Source organism: Heterocephalus glaber, unplaced genomic scaffold (assembly GCF_053883595.1).
Source record: "Heterocephalus glaber isolate CG9 unplaced genomic scaffold, H.glaber_assembly_v1.0 deba00001666, whole genome shotgun sequence".
Lineage (NCBI taxonomy): Eukaryota > Metazoa > Chordata > Mammalia > Rodentia > Bathyergidae > Heterocephalus > Heterocephalus glaber.
Window position 1 is genome coordinate 19,974,401 of NW_028258406.1, and position 17,096 is coordinate 19,991,496.

General features: G+C 40.4%; 2 protein-coding genes across 5 annotated transcripts in view; both read right to left on the minus strand.

Moving 5' to 3' along the window:
- Positions 1-8,082, minus strand: part of Ebpl (EBP like) — a 32,579-nt gene extending 24,497 nt beyond the window's left edge. Inside the window, exon 1 of the mRNA XM_004844153.3 lies at positions 7,839-8,082. Within this exon, the coding sequence (XP_004844210.2) occupies positions 7,839-8,009 (171 nt within the window). The 5' untranslated portion in view covers positions 8,010-8,082. The remainder of the gene's footprint in view (positions 1-7,838) is intronic.
- Positions 8,083-14,459: 6,377 nt separating this feature from the next.
- The window catches only part of Kpna3 (karyopherin subunit alpha 3), a 58,781-nt gene continuing 56,144 nt past the window's right edge, over positions 14,460-17,096 (minus strand). For all 4 annotated transcript variants that reach the window (XM_004844152.4, XM_087197352.1, XM_087197353.1 and 1 more), the window contains one exon: positions 14,460-17,048. In XM_004844152.4, coding sequence (XP_004844209.1) covers positions 16,950-17,048 — 99 coding nt within the window. In that variant the 3' untranslated portion in view covers positions 14,460-16,949. The remainder of the gene's footprint in view (positions 17,049-17,096) is intronic.

Sequence of the window (17,096 nt, forward strand, 5' to 3'; positions counted from 1 at the left end):
CCTGGCTCTTTCTGTGTCAAAACAGTCCGAGAAGTTCTACCCTTCCTACAACACATAGGCTTAGTGTTGGATTTAAGACTTAGCATCTCCCCCTATTAGGAATATACTTTTCTCTCTGCTGAGACGGTTGTTCTCAGATTAAGGATTAGATAGCAAGAGGGGAGGGGGCCTGGCACATGCCCATAAATCCCAGCTCTTAAGGAAGCTGAGGCAAGAGGATAGCAATTTTGAGGACAGCAACCTGGGTAACTTAGTTGAGAAACCACGTCAAAATAAAATAAAAAGGGTGGGATGTAGCTCAGTGATAAAACACTTTCCCAGCAAGTGCAAGCCCCTGAATCCCTAGCACTACACACACAGGTACACACATACACAAATACACACACACATGCCTGCACACGCATACAAAAGATGAGACAGGAAACCTTCCAGGGCTCATCTTAATTATCGGATATTTACATATGGAATAGGATGAAAATTAACAGGCAATCTAAGCATGGACTATGGTGAGGAGGAGTCACTAAGAGTCACAGAAAGACAGAACTAGAGGGAGATAGGAGGGAAGGAGGGGAAGGGACATGAAAAGAATTGAGATGTGTTATATACATGTGCCAACTCCCCATGATGAATGTAATCATTATGTACTACAAACAGGTACTAATAAACACAAAAATTTTTTTTAAAAAAGGAAAACTGCATTCGATGAACTTTTCTAAGGGCCAGCACCCTGTATCCTTGCTGTTCAAATGTAACCCATGAAGCACAGCCTATGAATTATCTGGGAACTTGCTGCCAATGCAGAATCTCAAATGACCCCTGGGTGATTCATGCAAGTTCAAATTTGAGAAGCACCACACTAAATTACAAAGGTTTATTTAATACTCACATCAACCCTTTGAAGTAAACATTACTTTCATGATTTACAGATAAGGACACGGAGACAGAAAGTTTCCTTCTTTCCCTCTGTTCCTCATTACAGAAAGGATTTGCCCTAAGGGAAGCGTACAGCCCAAGCCTTCCCATTGGCAAATGGCAGAGCTGATGTTCAAGGGCCTAGGTATTGCACCCCAAAGCCCATACTCTGCCCCACCTATAACCCTGTCCCAGGGCTTCTGTAATGGTGGTCAGGCCCCCTCTGGGATAGTGTTTAGTTACTGGCACTGCATTTAAAAAGGAACCTACAGCAAGTGGTAAGGTGATTGACAAGGACAGAAACCATGTCATGGGAAGTGGCTGAAGGCATGGAGACTAATGGAGCTGTGTAGATGGGGTCTTCATTTCCCAGAGGGCAGAGATAAGCCCATCTCTACCACTCTAGCCAGCTTACTTTGCACATCTGCTGATGGGGCTGATGGTCATAAATGGTCTTGAGGCCTTTGGGATGGAATCAAGTAAACTATGCAGCTAGGCAGTACAAGACACAGAAAAGGCAAAAATGGGAAAGTAACAGTCCTTGTTTCCAAGCTTAAAAAGGGAGGTTGTGCCTCTCCTATCCCTCTCAAAATCCCCTTGTGAAACAAGGTGATAGACTTCACTAAGAACTATGGAAATAGTGATTAAACCTTGCCTCAGGCCATCAGACTTGAGGCTGTGCTTTTGAGAGTAAGCACACCTGTGAAAGTGCATAAAGTTCTCTTCCCATAAGGAACTAACAATCATTTTTTAAACATGGGATAAGTCAGAAGTGGTAGCACAGGCTGTAATTTCAGCACTTAAGGAGGCTGAGGCAGAAGGACTGCAAGTTTGAACCCAACTGGGGCAACTCAGTGACTTAGAGAGATCTTGTCTCAAAATAAAAAGGTCTGGGGATACAGCAAAGGTCTGGGGTTCATTCTCCAGTATGGGAAAACAAAAACAAAAACAAAAAAATGGGGGTCCAGGGATTAAGTTCAGAGGCACTACACCTGCCTTGCAAGTGCAAGGTCCCAAGTTCAATCCCTGGTACCAAAAAAAAAAAAAATTAGGATACACAAGCACACTTATTTGCCTAATTCCCTTAGTTCAAATATAAGTAGAGTGCTGTTTTTATCTCTTCAGATTGCTACTTCTTCACCTTTGGTGATTCAGAACAATGGCTGAGCTTAACTTTCCAGAATGAGATTTTTCTGGAGGGAGAAGACAGGGTATGAGAGAAAGGAGAAGAGGTAAAGCTGGTAGAGACAGAGGAGGACAAGGATAAGAGGAAAGATTCACTAGTAGAAGGTGAAAGAGGAGGTGCAAGTCAGGTGACCAACTCAGCCAGGGAAAGTCCTCAGTCCCTGGGAAACAAGAGGGGGCAGAATGAAGATGTGAGAGGCACCTGCAGCCTTGAAGCAACTCCACATGTGTGGGGGAGGCCATGGGTGGTACCTTTAAATCTATCTTATTGAGGCGGTGCCTGCTATCTGCTGAAGTTGCCCAAAGTGCTGAAAATGCCAAAGCTCTTCCCGTCATGGGGCCAAGTCTTCAACACCACCATTTGCCAGAAGCCATGGCTGGCATGATTAAGCTTCCACAAGAAGTTCTCCAGGGCCCGGGCCATTGCCAGCAGGCTGGGTCTAGGTTGCAGAGTTCTGCTCATAAACGTTTTTCATTTTTACAGTGAACACTGGAATATGCAACTTTTACAAATTTAGTTTTAAAGACATTGTGTAACACAGAGAATTTTGATATCTTAGATATTTGAACAATTTGAGGCTTAAAATATAAATTATAAGTTAAAATGGTAGAATCATTCTTCCATTCATTCAATATCAACAAATACATTAAACACTCCTACATACCAGGCACCATGCAGGTTCTGGAGAAAGAGAGGAAAACAGATAATTAGAAATTGTGTTTAGGGTTATGAAGAAAAAAAAAACAGGGACTGAGATATTTCCCCTAGAATGCTTTTCCATCTCAAAGGAAATAAAAATCACTGTGCAGCATTAAAAGTTTTTGAAGTACTTACACTTCTTCAATAGAAAAAAGATTTTGCATCAAGTACAGCAAAAATATTCAATATACAGTAATGGTAAGAATTTAAAAAACATTAGTCACAAAAAAGGAATAAGAATCTAGATCAGAGCTCAATAAGACTATATCAATAAAGACCATCTTTTCTTGTTATTATAGTTTTAATGTGGTTCTCAGTTTTCAGGAAGCCAGAATCAAAGGGGAGAGATGCAGTGTTACCTCGGTTCACGAACTTAATCCTTTCCACGATTCTGGTCATAAACTGAACTGGATGAGAACCAAATCAAATTTCCCCCTAAGGTCAACATTGAACCTAACCATTGAATTTGACTCGGTTCTCATCCAACTCGGTTTGGGGCCAGAATCATGGAAAGAATCAAGTTGGTAAATTGAGGTACCACTGTATTTACATTGCTCTTGCTGTCAAGAGAGAAATAAATCAACTTTCTAGGATAAACTTCTCCTGGCATTTATCTGCAAAAGATTTTTCATATGGGTTTCACACTGACAGTGACACTAGTAACTACTGTTCTTCACATGAAAGAGGAGAAAAATTCTACTATCCCATAAACTCTAAGAGGACGTGGGCCATCCACTGTCCATACCTATGACAGCACTGGCATCCAAGCAGGCACTCGAATATTTGTGGAAATGAGGAACAGTCAATGAGAACAGGATATCATTCTGAGATTGGGCTGCAGAGACAGCTCTCCCTTGTTAGGTGATACTGTCTTGTTCATCATGCTAGAAAACAGACTGAAGTTTGGTCTGCAGAAGTATAGGGATGCCTATCTAGTACGCTAAGGAAAATGGATGGTAGGTCCCCATGAGAGCTTTCGATTTGGCAGCACTTCTAAGCTTTACAATATCAACACAGAGCTATGCCAGCTGTGATTCACCAGGTCTGGCAAACAGCACAAGGACTACAAATCATTTACTAGAAAGGATGTCTTAAAGCAAAACCCATGAAGACGTCAATGCCCAAAAAGGAAAGGGAAAACAAGAACAGGAACAGACTGAGTGAAAGGCAACTCAGACCTAGTGATAAAGCAAGTAATAGAAGGAAGAGACTTATGTTACAGTCATGGAAGGTGAGGTGACAGTAATGTTAACTGGATAAGGGTAATGTCCAAAATACACAAATAAATCAGGAGTTAGCAGACACTGGGGCTCAGGGTTTTTGAGACAAAAACTACCCATGAGTGTTAAGGTAGAATGACTGGAGAACGAGGAAGACACTGAAGCCCCAGGCTTCCATGATAAGCCTGAAGAACAAGCATGGGCAGACCCCATGGTGACAAAAATGTGGGAGAGACAAACTTGTCAGAGATCAAGTTGTCAAAAGATTCAGGCTACTTCTCACAGCCATGCTCCAAGCTGACAGGCAAGGCTATGTGTTTACTGTGTACTGTGTGATTTGGGAAAAAGGGTATGGTGTGTTAGCTTTCCATTGCTGAGACAAAATACCTGAGAAAGTCAACTTAAAGGAAGAATGATTTATTGTAGTTCATGGTTTCACGAGGGCAGGCAATAATATTATAGCAGTGCCGGGTGTGGTGGCTCATATCTGTGATCCCAGCACTTGGGAGGCTAAGGCAGGAGAGTCACAGTGAGTTTGAGGCCAGCCTGGGCTACATTGTGAGTTCAAGACCAGCCTGAACTACATAATGAGACCATCTCAAAAAACAAACAAACAAACAAACAAAAATAACGATGGAAGGAATGGCAGAGAAAAGCTACTCATTTCCTTGCAGCCAGGAAGCAGAGAGAAGGGAAAGAGTCTGACAGAAAAGGGCCAAGAACAAGATATAGTCCCCAGGTCCATGCTCCCATGATCTAATCCCTTCAACCAGGCCCCACTTCCCATTCTGTCATCTCCCCATAATGCCATCAAATGATGATCTCATCACTGGGTTAATCTACTGATGAAGTTGGAGCTCTCATGATCCAACCAGTTCCCCAAAGCCCATCAGCCACCAAGCCTTCCACACAATAAGCCTTTGGTGGAGGGCATTTTGCATTACAACCATAACAAATGGCAGCAGTCTGAATGGGGAACCCAGCCAGGCCAGTCTGCAGATTCTTTTTAGCTTCTCTACACATCATTTCTTCCTTCCCCCTTTTTAAAAATGGGGGTCTTATCATCTATAAATGAGGGAGACCAGAGAACTTCCTTATGGCTAGTTCCAAGACAGAAAGGCAGGGAAAGATTACACTTTTAGTTGCTATGATCCACCTGAGAGAAGAGAAATTCTAGTTTCTATGCTGACCTTGAGGAGAAAAAGAAGTACATGAAAGAGTGCAAGAGGAAGTCACATTGTGACTTTGCTATCTGAGGCCTAGACGTTGCTGAGACCCCAACATTACCGTCACCTTACTAATCTGAAGCTGTTCCAAAGCTGCTTCAGGAAGGATAAAAGCCAAATACTTTCACCTGACTTTTCAAGTTATTTAGGAAATAAGAACTATGGGAGTTATGAACTGCCAACTTTGGGCAAAGTCCAAAAATACATATCATAAAACCACATTCACGCTGCTTCTGTGCTCAAAATCTTGCAGTGGCTTCCTACTACAGAGTAATATTCAAGCTCTTCTTTGCACATCCTGCCTCATGCCCAGGCCATGCCTAGAATGCTATGCTTAGATTGCAGACGAGGGAAAAGCCCAATGCCTGACAGGCTCATAAAGACCTATGAGAAAGGGTGAGCCAAACTCACCCTTCTTTCCTCTGTCCCTCTCTCTTTTCTCTCCTTCCTCCCTCTCTCTTTCATGACACGATTGAATCCAGGCCTTTGAGCATGTTCACAAGGGCTCTACCACTCACCTATATCACCAGTCACCCCCACTCTTTGAGACAAGGTCTCACTAAATTGCCCAGGCGGGCCTCAAACTTTTTTTTTTTTTGGTACTGGGGATCAAACTTGGGACCTTGAACTTGTGAGGCAGGTGGCAGCACCCCTGAGCTAAATCCCTGGCCCTGGCCTCAAACTCTTGATCCTCCTGCCTCAGTCTCCAGAGTACTAGGATTACTGGCCTGCACCATGGCACCTGGCCAAATCACTTATTTAGGTAAATTGCTATGGCTTCTCCCAGTGCACTGGTGGGAAATTAGCCTGCCCTCCATGCTAGCCATACTGGGGTGACTGAAACACCAGGGCTGGAGCCCAAGGTTATCACCCTCTGGTTGGACATCTTCAAGGTAAACCACCTCTGGGAATGCTTGGCTTGAAATGCTGTCCAACAGGGTAGTTGGATGGCAGCAAAAAAACCTGGGCTTTTTCCCCTCCCTTTGGGAAGTTTAAGGGGTGAGGAGAAGAAGCATAGGTTCCAGGGAAGTGTGTTGTGGTTTCAGTTCTCCCTGAGGCTCTACTTTCCAGTGTTAGCACCTCCCTTATTTCTGGGTATAACTGGAAGGCCCAACCAAGAGAATATACTCATGTACTTTTCTTGTAGGTCTCAACTGCTTAAGTCAAGTCTAAAGGACACCTTAGACTTGAAGAGCTAAGGTATGGTGTATTCATTCACACAGAACAGTAATTCCATACATCAGACTATACTTCAAAGTGCCACAAACAGGGTATGTGCCATGTTACCTACAATGATCTGTACTTGAAAAGCAGACTTAAGTTAGGTGGTGGAATATAGGCATATATTTTAGTATTTTCATATCTTTTTTGTACGTTTAAAATATATTATAATAATACTTTTTTCTTTAAGTGGGCCTAACAACTTGTACTGCCTGTTCTTTGGGAGGGCTTGTATTCAAGAGACAGTTTAAAAATCAGTTTTATAAACACAGAGCTGAGGAAAATACTCATGGTCTCTTATCTCCATGAACTGATTGTTAGGAAGGAATTTCATCAGTCCAGCAGCACCTAGTATGGGAATGTTTTTAACTGGCAAATGTCCAGAGATGAAGACGGTTATTTTTTGTTTTTTCTTTCTCAATAGGTACTATGGATTTTGGCTTCAGATTAGCCAAAGTTCTGTTCAAATTTAAATTTAAAAAAATTTTTTAAAGAGGTTTTAAAAAAAACTTAAAAAAGTGTTTTCTGGGGAAACTTCAATAGAAGTCCCTTAAATGTAGCCCTACTGGTTAGTCATTAAGTACAATGAACTTTTAAGGACATGTTTCCTAAAGTATGGAGTGACAGCCAAGCTTTGGGGTCAGAGACTAAACTAACTCAGAATCATGCCAGCTATGTGGCACTGGAAAGTTACCTAACTTTGCAGGGGGCTGCTTTTGCCTTTGTAAAATGGGGACAATAATAACTAGCTGACGGGATGTGTAAAGATCAGAAATATTAAACACAATACTGTGCCCAGCACACAGCAGACCCTCAACAAATTATGATTAAAGCACAGGTTTTTTTATTTGTCTCTATGCAAGCCCAGAATTTGTTACACAAAAAATGGGGGCCAGGGATTTAGCTCAGTGGTTCCACCGCCTGCCTTGCAAGAGCAAGGTCCCGAGTTCGATCCTCGGTACCAAAAAAAAAAACAACAACCCCCAAACAAAACTGATCTCAGCTATCGTTATTTTTTTTAGTTCAACATTTTTGTGTACAAAAGACAAGAAAGCCAAGGTTCTGGCCTTTGAGTAGCTTACAAATAAAACACAATACATCCAGTCAATCCTTTAGCAATTTTCAGGGACTTTAGGTTTGGTAAAGGAATCCGCAGGCAGCACTAGCAGTGGCTCGCTCTGTCCACAGACGGAAATCAGGGCCTGGGACGGCACAGCATCCAGCGTCCGACCAAGGCCACCCGCATCAAGGCTTCCAGGTACCTTCCGGGTCCGGGTTCATTGCCACTGCCCTTTTCCCCGTTCCGGTCCAGGACACACCCTGGGATGGGAGGGGCCGTCCCATGAGGCTGTGGCCCAAGGCGACAGCACTTACCAGCGCGAAGTGCACCAGGACATCGTAGCAGAGCCAGACGAGTGCCCCGCGGTCGGCCGCCCCCTGCCTGCGGCCCAGGCGCAGGCCCAGCGCGCAGCCCGCCACCAGCAGCCCGGAGCACAGCAGCAGCGAGCGGCCCGCAGAGGCCCCCAGCTCCCAGCTGATGCCCATGCCGCGTGCCGGGCTCTCCGCCGGCCGCAGAGACAGACGCCCAGATGAGAGCGAGTAGAGAGAAAGGTGGAGCAGGCGGGGCCTCTGGGTGCGTACCCTCGGGTGATGGGGCGGGGATTCCCCTCTCGCTAGCTTAGTGGCTGTCCTGGGGAACCCGAAGATTTACTCATTCCTGCTTTGCAGGGGCCTACCAACTCGTGTAGATGTCTCCGCCAAACCTGTTTCCAGACCAAGCTCCAAAGGATCGGCAATAGAGATACACATTTTAAAAGGGCTTGATTTTTAACGACTTTGAGCCACAAAGTGAAGTCCAGTTGGTGGAATTTTTTTTGTTTGCTTAAAAAAAAAAAAAAAAAAAAAAATATATATATATATATATATATATATATACACACACACACACACATATATATGAACATTTATTGGTACATTTTAAGCATGGTTTTTGCTAACAGGGTGGGTAAATTTTGGTAAACAAAAGGTTGTAAGTAGACCTTGCAAGTCTTGCTGGAGAGGTTCGAGGCACACGTGTTTTCAGCAACCATCAGGCTTTTTAAAGCCCTGGAGGCTGATTGATCATATTACCGTGCATAAAAATCCAAGCCTGGAGTTGTAGAGCACGCTTGTAATCCCAGCATTCTGGGAGGCTGAGGCAGGATGGCGGGAATATATATATTATATATAACACATTTATATATTAAATATATATATAATTTTTTTTTCCTTTTTAGGTCTAAAGGTCTGGAGATGCTGCTCAGTGAGAAGGCCCTGGGTTCAATCCCCAGTACTGGAGAAGAAAAAAGAAATCCAGAAAAGCAATAAAAGTTTGTGGGAGGGGAGGAAGCAGTTATATCAGCTTGGTGCTAAATGCTTTGATTTATGTTATTTTATTTAACTTCAGATCAACCCTCTGAGGTCAGTGAAATAAGGCAGTCAAAGACAACACTGTAAGATTCCACGTATATGAGGCATCTAAAGTAGATTGACAGAAACAATGATGGTTACCAGGGGCTGGGAGAGCAGGAGAGATGTTTAAAGGACAGTTTCAAGTTTGCAAGATGCAAAAAGTTCTGGAGATTTGAATATACTCAATGTGAATATACTTAAATATACAATATTTAACAATGTGAATAAAACTTAAACTACTAACTTAAAAATGGTGGTAAATTTTATGTGTATTTTACAATTTTAAAGTTACTGTAGACACAAGTTTGAAACCTTTCCTCTACTCACTTCCTATAAATATTTTATGTAGCAGATACCATCAGATGATGTTTTGTTTTACTGCTAGTCTCTTGCCACTAGAAAGCTCCATAAATCCAGAGGTTGACTAGCTTGTAACTCTTTCACCTATGAGAGTTTGGCATATACTAATTGCCCAATTAAGTATCAACTGAAGGCATATGGCCAATCCTGCCGCCTATGCTGTGCAACGTAGCAAACTGATCACTCTTCTTTTGTATGGTCAACTTCATTTTCCCACCAATTTTCTCACATCCTTTAGCAACCACCCTGCCTTCCCCTTCAGAGAAAAATAGAAACCAGATGAATAAATGATTTTTCATGTTCCACCCCTGCTCCACAGTCCTTTCTACTCATTTCTACCTTCACACTGACCCAGCTCTCATTTAAGGTGACCAGTGATCTCCCGATCGCTAAACCCAGAGTAAAGTTCAAGTCCTTACCTTGAGTGACTGACTGCTTAGCAGCATGGGCACTCAAATCTCAGCTGAGAAAACATACAGGGTTTTCTTCCTAGGTCATTAACCCATCTCTTCAGTTTCTTTTCCAAATTTGTCCTCCACTACATGCCAATAAATGTTGGAACTCTACAACTCACCCCAAACACCACATCTGGACAGTCTCATCCTCACCTATTTTAATAACCATCCAAATAGATGGAGAACTCAAATCTCATCTGGACCCTTTCTCTGACCCAGGACTCCCCTTCAAACTCCAGACCAGTATTTCCAAGTGGCCTACTAGACAACCATTTGGAGGTCGCAACACAACCCATTGTACTCATCACCCTTCCTTCGTGTCAGATTCTTTTTCCGTCTCATGTTGCTTCCATTTACACAGCTGATGTAATCTAGAAACCTAGAATCATCTTTGACACTTCCCTCTCCCCATCGACAACAGCTCAGCACTACCCACTGCAGTCTGTTTTAGCAGCTGAACATCTCTTATTTATGCACTTCATGAACCAAGTGCTTTAGTGCAAGACCATCTCTTGCTTTGGTGTTTTACACTAATGGAACCAGTGACCTCTCACTAAATCAAAGGGGATTTCCGTCCTTTCCTTACCAACTAATGATCCTTATTTTAAAAATCTATCACTGATTTAGCTCAGGGGTCCCACCGGCACAAGGACCCAAATTTGATCCCCAGTACCCCCCCAAAAAAGAAAAATTCTATCACTACTCTTAACAATTCTCCATTGTTGTTAGGATGCAAAAATCCTCTATATGACTCACCAGACTGTGGGGGTCTATCTTTTGAGTCCCTCCCTAACCCTATTAATCCTTCTATAATAGACTCTGATTTGCTCTTGTTCCCTTGCACTGTTGGCCATGATACTTCCCACATGGCCTTTGTATACTCTTACAACTGTCAGAAAGCTGTTTCAGGGCCTGGGATTTAGCTCAGTGGTTCCACTGCCTGCCCCAAAAGCGCAAGGACCCGAGTTCAATCCCTGGTACCAAAAAAAAAAAAAAAGGGGGAAGATTTTTTCAGTCAGTCTGCACAAGTAACTCAGGCTTTTTACCACAATTAGTTGTGTTATTTGGGGAAATTTTAACTTCTCTGCTTGACGAAACCTTCACTTGAGTTGTTGGAGGACTGAATTGACATTTGTGTGATGCTCCTAACAGTGGCTAGCACTTAGCAAGGGCTCGCCATCAGCCTGATTATCATTTCATGAAGCTAATTCCTTCTATTATTTGTGTATCATTGGACACTTTTTTCTTAATATTTATCATAAATATTATTTTACTATTCCTATGACCTTTAAAAAAGTATCCTGTGCCCTAACACAGTATCTTGCATGGGATAGGGAGCTCAAAAACAGTATTTGAATATTTCTGAAGGCTCAAAGTGCTTATTCATAAAAGTCTGAAGACACTGAAAGGATATGTATAGATAAGAGCCAGGCATGGTGAAGCATGCCTGTAATCCCAGCTCTCAGGGAAGCTCAGGTAGGAGGATCACAAGTTCAAGTCCATCCTAGGCAATGTAGCATGTCAGTGAGACCATGTCTCAAAAAGAAAACAAAACACCAAAACAGGCTTTGGGCTCAATCCTGACCATCAAAAACAAACAAAAAATAAAAAGAAAGCTGAGGAGAAAAAGAAAGTTGAGGCTGTTACTTTATATTGAGAAAAAAAAGAAAAAAAAAAGAAAGTTGAGGCTGTTACTTTATCATAAATCTAATTATGAAGCTTTCCAAAATAGAAATATGCAGGGCCAGGGATTTAGCTCAGTGGCACCACGCCTGCCTCACAAGTGCAAGGTCCTGTGTTTGATCCCCAGGACCAGGAGGAAAAAAAAAACAGAAATATGGAATAACTGAAAACTTTCCACATTAGAATTAAACATCCAGATAATAGAATGTTCCCATTCAACTGTACCCAGAAACCAGTTGCACCACTCTTTATTGCTGGGATACCATAGAGTGTATAAGCTGACGAGAACCAGGTTCAGCAAAGATTTTGTAACCCTGAGGGAAGAAACACATTGGGTACTCTGGCTAAAGGAAGGAGCACATAACCAGCAGTTTTTGCTATCTGCAAATAACAAAAACCTGGTCCCAATCAAAATGATTAATTTATAATGATGGGACATTTAAGAGGGGGGATTTTTGTTCAGGATTAAAACAACTTTAAGGGCCAGGGATGTAGCTCAGTGGTGCCATGCCTGCCTGGCAAGCACAAGGTCCTGAGTTCAATCCCAGATACCAAAACAAAAAACACAACTTTATAGCAACTAAAGCTAGTGAATAAAGTAAAACAAGTTCCCTTTATTTCTTTTGCTTCTTAAATTTTTCTCACCTCTATTCCATAAAATGGCTTGCCTCAAAAGTCTGACTGTATCTTTAAAACATTATGTAAAATGTGTACCTTCCTTTATACCACTTAGATTTAGTTACTATAAAACTGTTTAACTTACCATCTAGTAAAATTGCTGTTCCATGAACATGTTCCTTGTTTATCTTATGGCTTAATGTATTTCTTGGTATAAGGCCTGATGTATCTTTCGGTACAATTTGAGGAAAGAGAAGTACTCAAAAAGGTGGTTGTCAACCTGTTAGGGCAGGGCAGGGGACAATGTAGAAGAAATCCCCTGCTGGGAACACTTCCTTTACAGCATGGCTCAGCCACAGTTCCCCTGCATCCCCCCACTCCCTTTTCTTTTTTTGTGTGTGGTGCTGGGAAGTAATCCGAGGCCTTGCCCATGCTAGACAAGTGTTCTACCACTGAGCTATACCCTCCAACCCAGTTTCCCTTAATCATTTAATAATAAACTTGTAAGTTTCCTATGGTAGCCAGACTCTCACAAGGCTTCAAGAACTGACTTTTCAATGTTATAATTTCCTAGTACAATCCCAGCTTTCCCCATAGAACTTAAAGATCTTCAATTAAGTGTTTGAAAAACACTGTTATAGGGTAGTGTTGAAAAGATTTAGTCAATCAATACATTTGTTTTATACAACCATGTTTTAGCCACAGGATACATTTAAGAGGGTGACTACTCCCTGTCCACTAACCTGCAATAGATGAGGCAGAGTACACCTTACAGTTCCCATAGATGGGTGATTTGGTCTGTGACTTTTCCTAACTCAGAATGAAGAAAAGGTACATTTTTGTTTCCTGTTTATATTATGCATCTGAGGTAAGTCTGGGAGCATTATACAACAAAGTCATAATTTACGCTGCTTCATTTGAGCAGTTTTCTACAGGACTGCATTTGGCTAATGGTTCATAACAAGAAGGTTTTGGACCCTAGGAGTCATCTGAAAATGTTTAAAGACATTTTTCATCATGTTCACTAGGGGAGGAGCATTAGGTCCCACTAACAGAGATGTTGTTAAACATCCCACAGTGCACAGGACAAACACCACACAAGAAAGAATTATCTAGACTAAAATGTCAATAGTGCAGTGTTTGAGAAACTCAATACAAACCAAAGTTAGTCGAGGGATTTCTTGAGCAAATAAATTGTAGAAACAAGTTGCATTCCTACATCCTTTCCCCAAATACTTTCTCTTGACACACAGATAGATATGAGAGGGAGGGAGGGAGAGGAAAAAAAGGGAGAGGAGAGATGGAGAGATCCTTTTAAGCTTCAGACAAGTAAGTGGTAGGTACATATCTTTGGGTCATATAGCTTAAGACTCATAGCTTAATGTACAGAATTTATAATAATTATATTCCATTCCTCAAAGAGATTTAAATTTCCCAGAGTTCAACAAGGTTAAAAAAATTAACAATCAGTTAAACTGACATTCATGCTAGTTGTCTTATTTACCTGCAATGATAAAATAATCCCCTGAAAAGGATGCCCCTTCTGAAGGAAATGATAGCAAGGTTATATGAGTACTATCACATTTATTTACTTATACACTGACTTCTTTCAAAAATAATTTGAAGTGGCATTATACAAAAATAGTATTTCTATACTCAAAAGGTTGGCTGCTCTTTTTAAAAAAATTAATCCAAGATTTCATTTAAAGCCACAAAATCTACCTAACAAGTTAAAACTTTAAGGTTTATTTCAACTACTATTTTCTATGTTATAAGTTACATGGTTTCAAGGGTTAGTCAGGCCTTAAAGTTTGCTTTGTTTCATGAAAGCCATAATCATAACATCTTCTCACATAAATGGCCTTTTTCTAAGTTAGTGTTTAAATCTATCAGTGGGCTGGGGATTTAGCTCAGTGGTACCATGCCTGCCTTGAAAGCACAAGGTCCTGAGTCCGATCCCAGGTACTGCAAAAAAGAAAGAAAGAAACAAAAAAAATCTGTGATACATAAGGGGAGGGACTTGTAATGAACGGAAGGATGCAGCTACCAGCTAAGAACACCAAGGATTGCCAGCCACCACCAGAAGCTAGGAAGAGGCAAGGAGGATTTTTTCCAGCCCAGAGAATATGGCCCAGGAGTTCTAGACCCCAAAATTGTATGATAATTTCTATTGTTTGAAATCACTTGGTTTGTGGTGCTTTGTCATGGCGACTTAGGAAATGTAAATAATGGTACTTTTTGTCATAAAATGTTCTCTAGCAGTTATTGGTCATTGTTGTTAGAGCTGGAAAGAGATACCAAAATACAATGAAAGAGTAATTTATGCTTTACTCCTATTGTGATTGATACGTTAAAAAACAATTCCAAATCTAAACCATACATACGGAAAACAAAGCTAAGCAATTATTTTCAGAAATAAGTCTTTGAATGTTTTATCATATTTGATAGCAGCTTTTTTTTTATTGGTTACAAAACCTAAGCCCATATACAAAATTAGGAACATGTTTAGATGCCTCTTTTGAAAGAAGGTTTTAGTCTTTTTCAAATGAGTTAAAAAAAAAAACAAAACAATGCAATTTTTAAACACTGTTTTGAAAACTTAAAAGTGCAGCAATATACTTAGTTTCCTTTATCTACGAAATGGTGCAATTCCAATTGAAAACTGATAAGGTCACAATAAATTGAATCAAGCAAATGCATACATATGTCTGCACTACTTGATGTTAATGTTCACTTAAATGTTAGTCTGCATTAAAACGTAAGAGGAAATAGGAATCATCACAGTAGAGGCCCAATTTTAATCTGAACGTGTGCAAAATTTCAAAAGGTAACTGTCAGTTAAGTATGGAGAGTCTAGAAGAAATTAGAAAGGGGGACAATTCACAATATCAAGAAGATTTGGACTTTAAGGGTTTCACCGAAGTTTGTGACCTTAATTTGCTTTGTTATTCTTACTTTTAGTGAACACCACACAGTTGCAAAAATCTAGACGGTAGTGTCTGAACAGGATGCAGTTACCATATGAAGCTTTAACTCAAAATTTGGATAAAGAAAAAAAGGCACAATGAACTTCAACTCAATTTTATGTGCACAAGAGTTGAAAAATCTGAGCCACCTTAAAGAGAAATTGATTCTAAAATTTATAAAACCTATAAATAATCAGAGGCCAAACCACTATATTAAAACAGATTCTCTAGCAAGTAAAAATCTTGCAGTTTAAACATACGCTTGTATCTACCTTAGATACAAGACAAAATTCACTCTTTAAAGTGGCTCCACCTTGGCAGATACATATACTTGTAATGAATGCACACCTGCTATGTGTTGTTTATCAGTGAAAACACCCCAGCTGATTTGTAAAGCTTTGATGGAATCTGTCTCATCTTCATCACAGTAAATACATCCCCATCGAATAACTAAATTAGTTTATATTTTTCTATCCCTTCACATCAACACATTGGGAAATTATACCCAGTAAACAAGAGCAACAAATCCATTTCTGCAACAGTACAAATTATTCAGTTCAAAAATTTCAAATCCTTATTTGTCCATTAATATCTGGGTCAGACATTTACCAAAAGCACTGACTTTAAATAGTAATGCCAGAATTACTTAAAAGATCACTGCAAATCAGGTTTTGTCAAATTACCACAGATTATTCCTCTACATAGATCCCTGTTTTGAATCTTTTTTTGGGGGGGGGGGTCTTTTAATATGTGCCAATGCTTTTAGAGTAGGATGTGAAGTAACTTTCCCAATACTCAATGAAGTCTTACAACTCTTCTAAATAACTGCTGGTTTGTTGCCAACCACATTATCAAAAGCACTGGTTACTAGTAAAAAATATTTTAAGACTAAATTACAGTAAACATGAAAGCTCCACAGTTTAAACCCAATATAAATCAACCATATCCAATTATCAAATTAAAACAAAAAATATTAACTCCTGAAAGCTGAAAGCAAGACTTTTAACATCACCAATGGGTATTTTAGATCTTTGCAGTTTTTGTTTGCTTTTTAAAAATACTTTTGGCTTTTTTGTTTTTGCGTTTCCTTTGTAGTCAGGGACTCTTGCTTTCAACTGAAACAGAAGTTCAAGTCTGTAACAGGTTGCAGCTCAGGTAAAATACCATGCACAGCATTTGATTACTTCAAAACAGCAGGAACACACAGGCTGAAATGAGTGGTCAAATAGGGCTTGGTGTTCTTAAAAATTATGTATAACGGTGAAAGCATTACCATCCATATCTAAAGTTCTTCCTCCAACCCTGGCTTCTGAGGCAGATAATAAACACATCAATTACTGGTATATGAAGTACAGTTTTGTTTTGTTTTTTAAACTTATCTGTTTAATCAATAACCAAGTTTCTGTTTTTAAGTTACTTTTTTTTGTGTCAGTTCCACCAATGAAAATCATTTGGCTTGTACTTTAAAATCTATTCTTCCAAATAAAGAGTATGAAAATATGTTTGTGGAGGACAATGGTGGAGGCTCAGATCATACTGCACCTCTTTAGTCTTCCAATGTGAAGATGCATCATACCAAAGTGTCTTGATCCACAACGCACCATTTTCCAAAGGAATATCAGTGAGCAGCTGACACGCCATCAGTATGGAATATCCTAAACTGGAGACTGCAGTTGTCAGCATGTGGCACCAGGGAATGGGAAAACAGGGTAGTTGAGACTGTTAAGGAGAATTCTAAAACAGTTTAAGAAATCATGCATATGCATTTACAGTCCATGTGAAAGTGACTTTTGGCAACTGCAAAGTGACTGAGACATGGCTTGCTTAGAAGCATCAAAACGAAGAGGCATGTATGTTTTGGAGCCTTTTGTTGCTGTTGTTTTCTTATCATTTGGGAGCCATCTGGTGGTGCTTCATATTGAATGTGAGGAAGATGCTGCACTCAATTAATCTTAAAAATTAAATTCTTTTGTTTGAAGGTTGGCTGTTGGGTCAAAATTGTAAGTACCTCCTTGTGTTGCTTCAGGAATGAGGCTAGGATCTTCATCGATCTATTAAAGCAAGGAAAAATCCTTTATGTTCAATACTGTAATTATGGT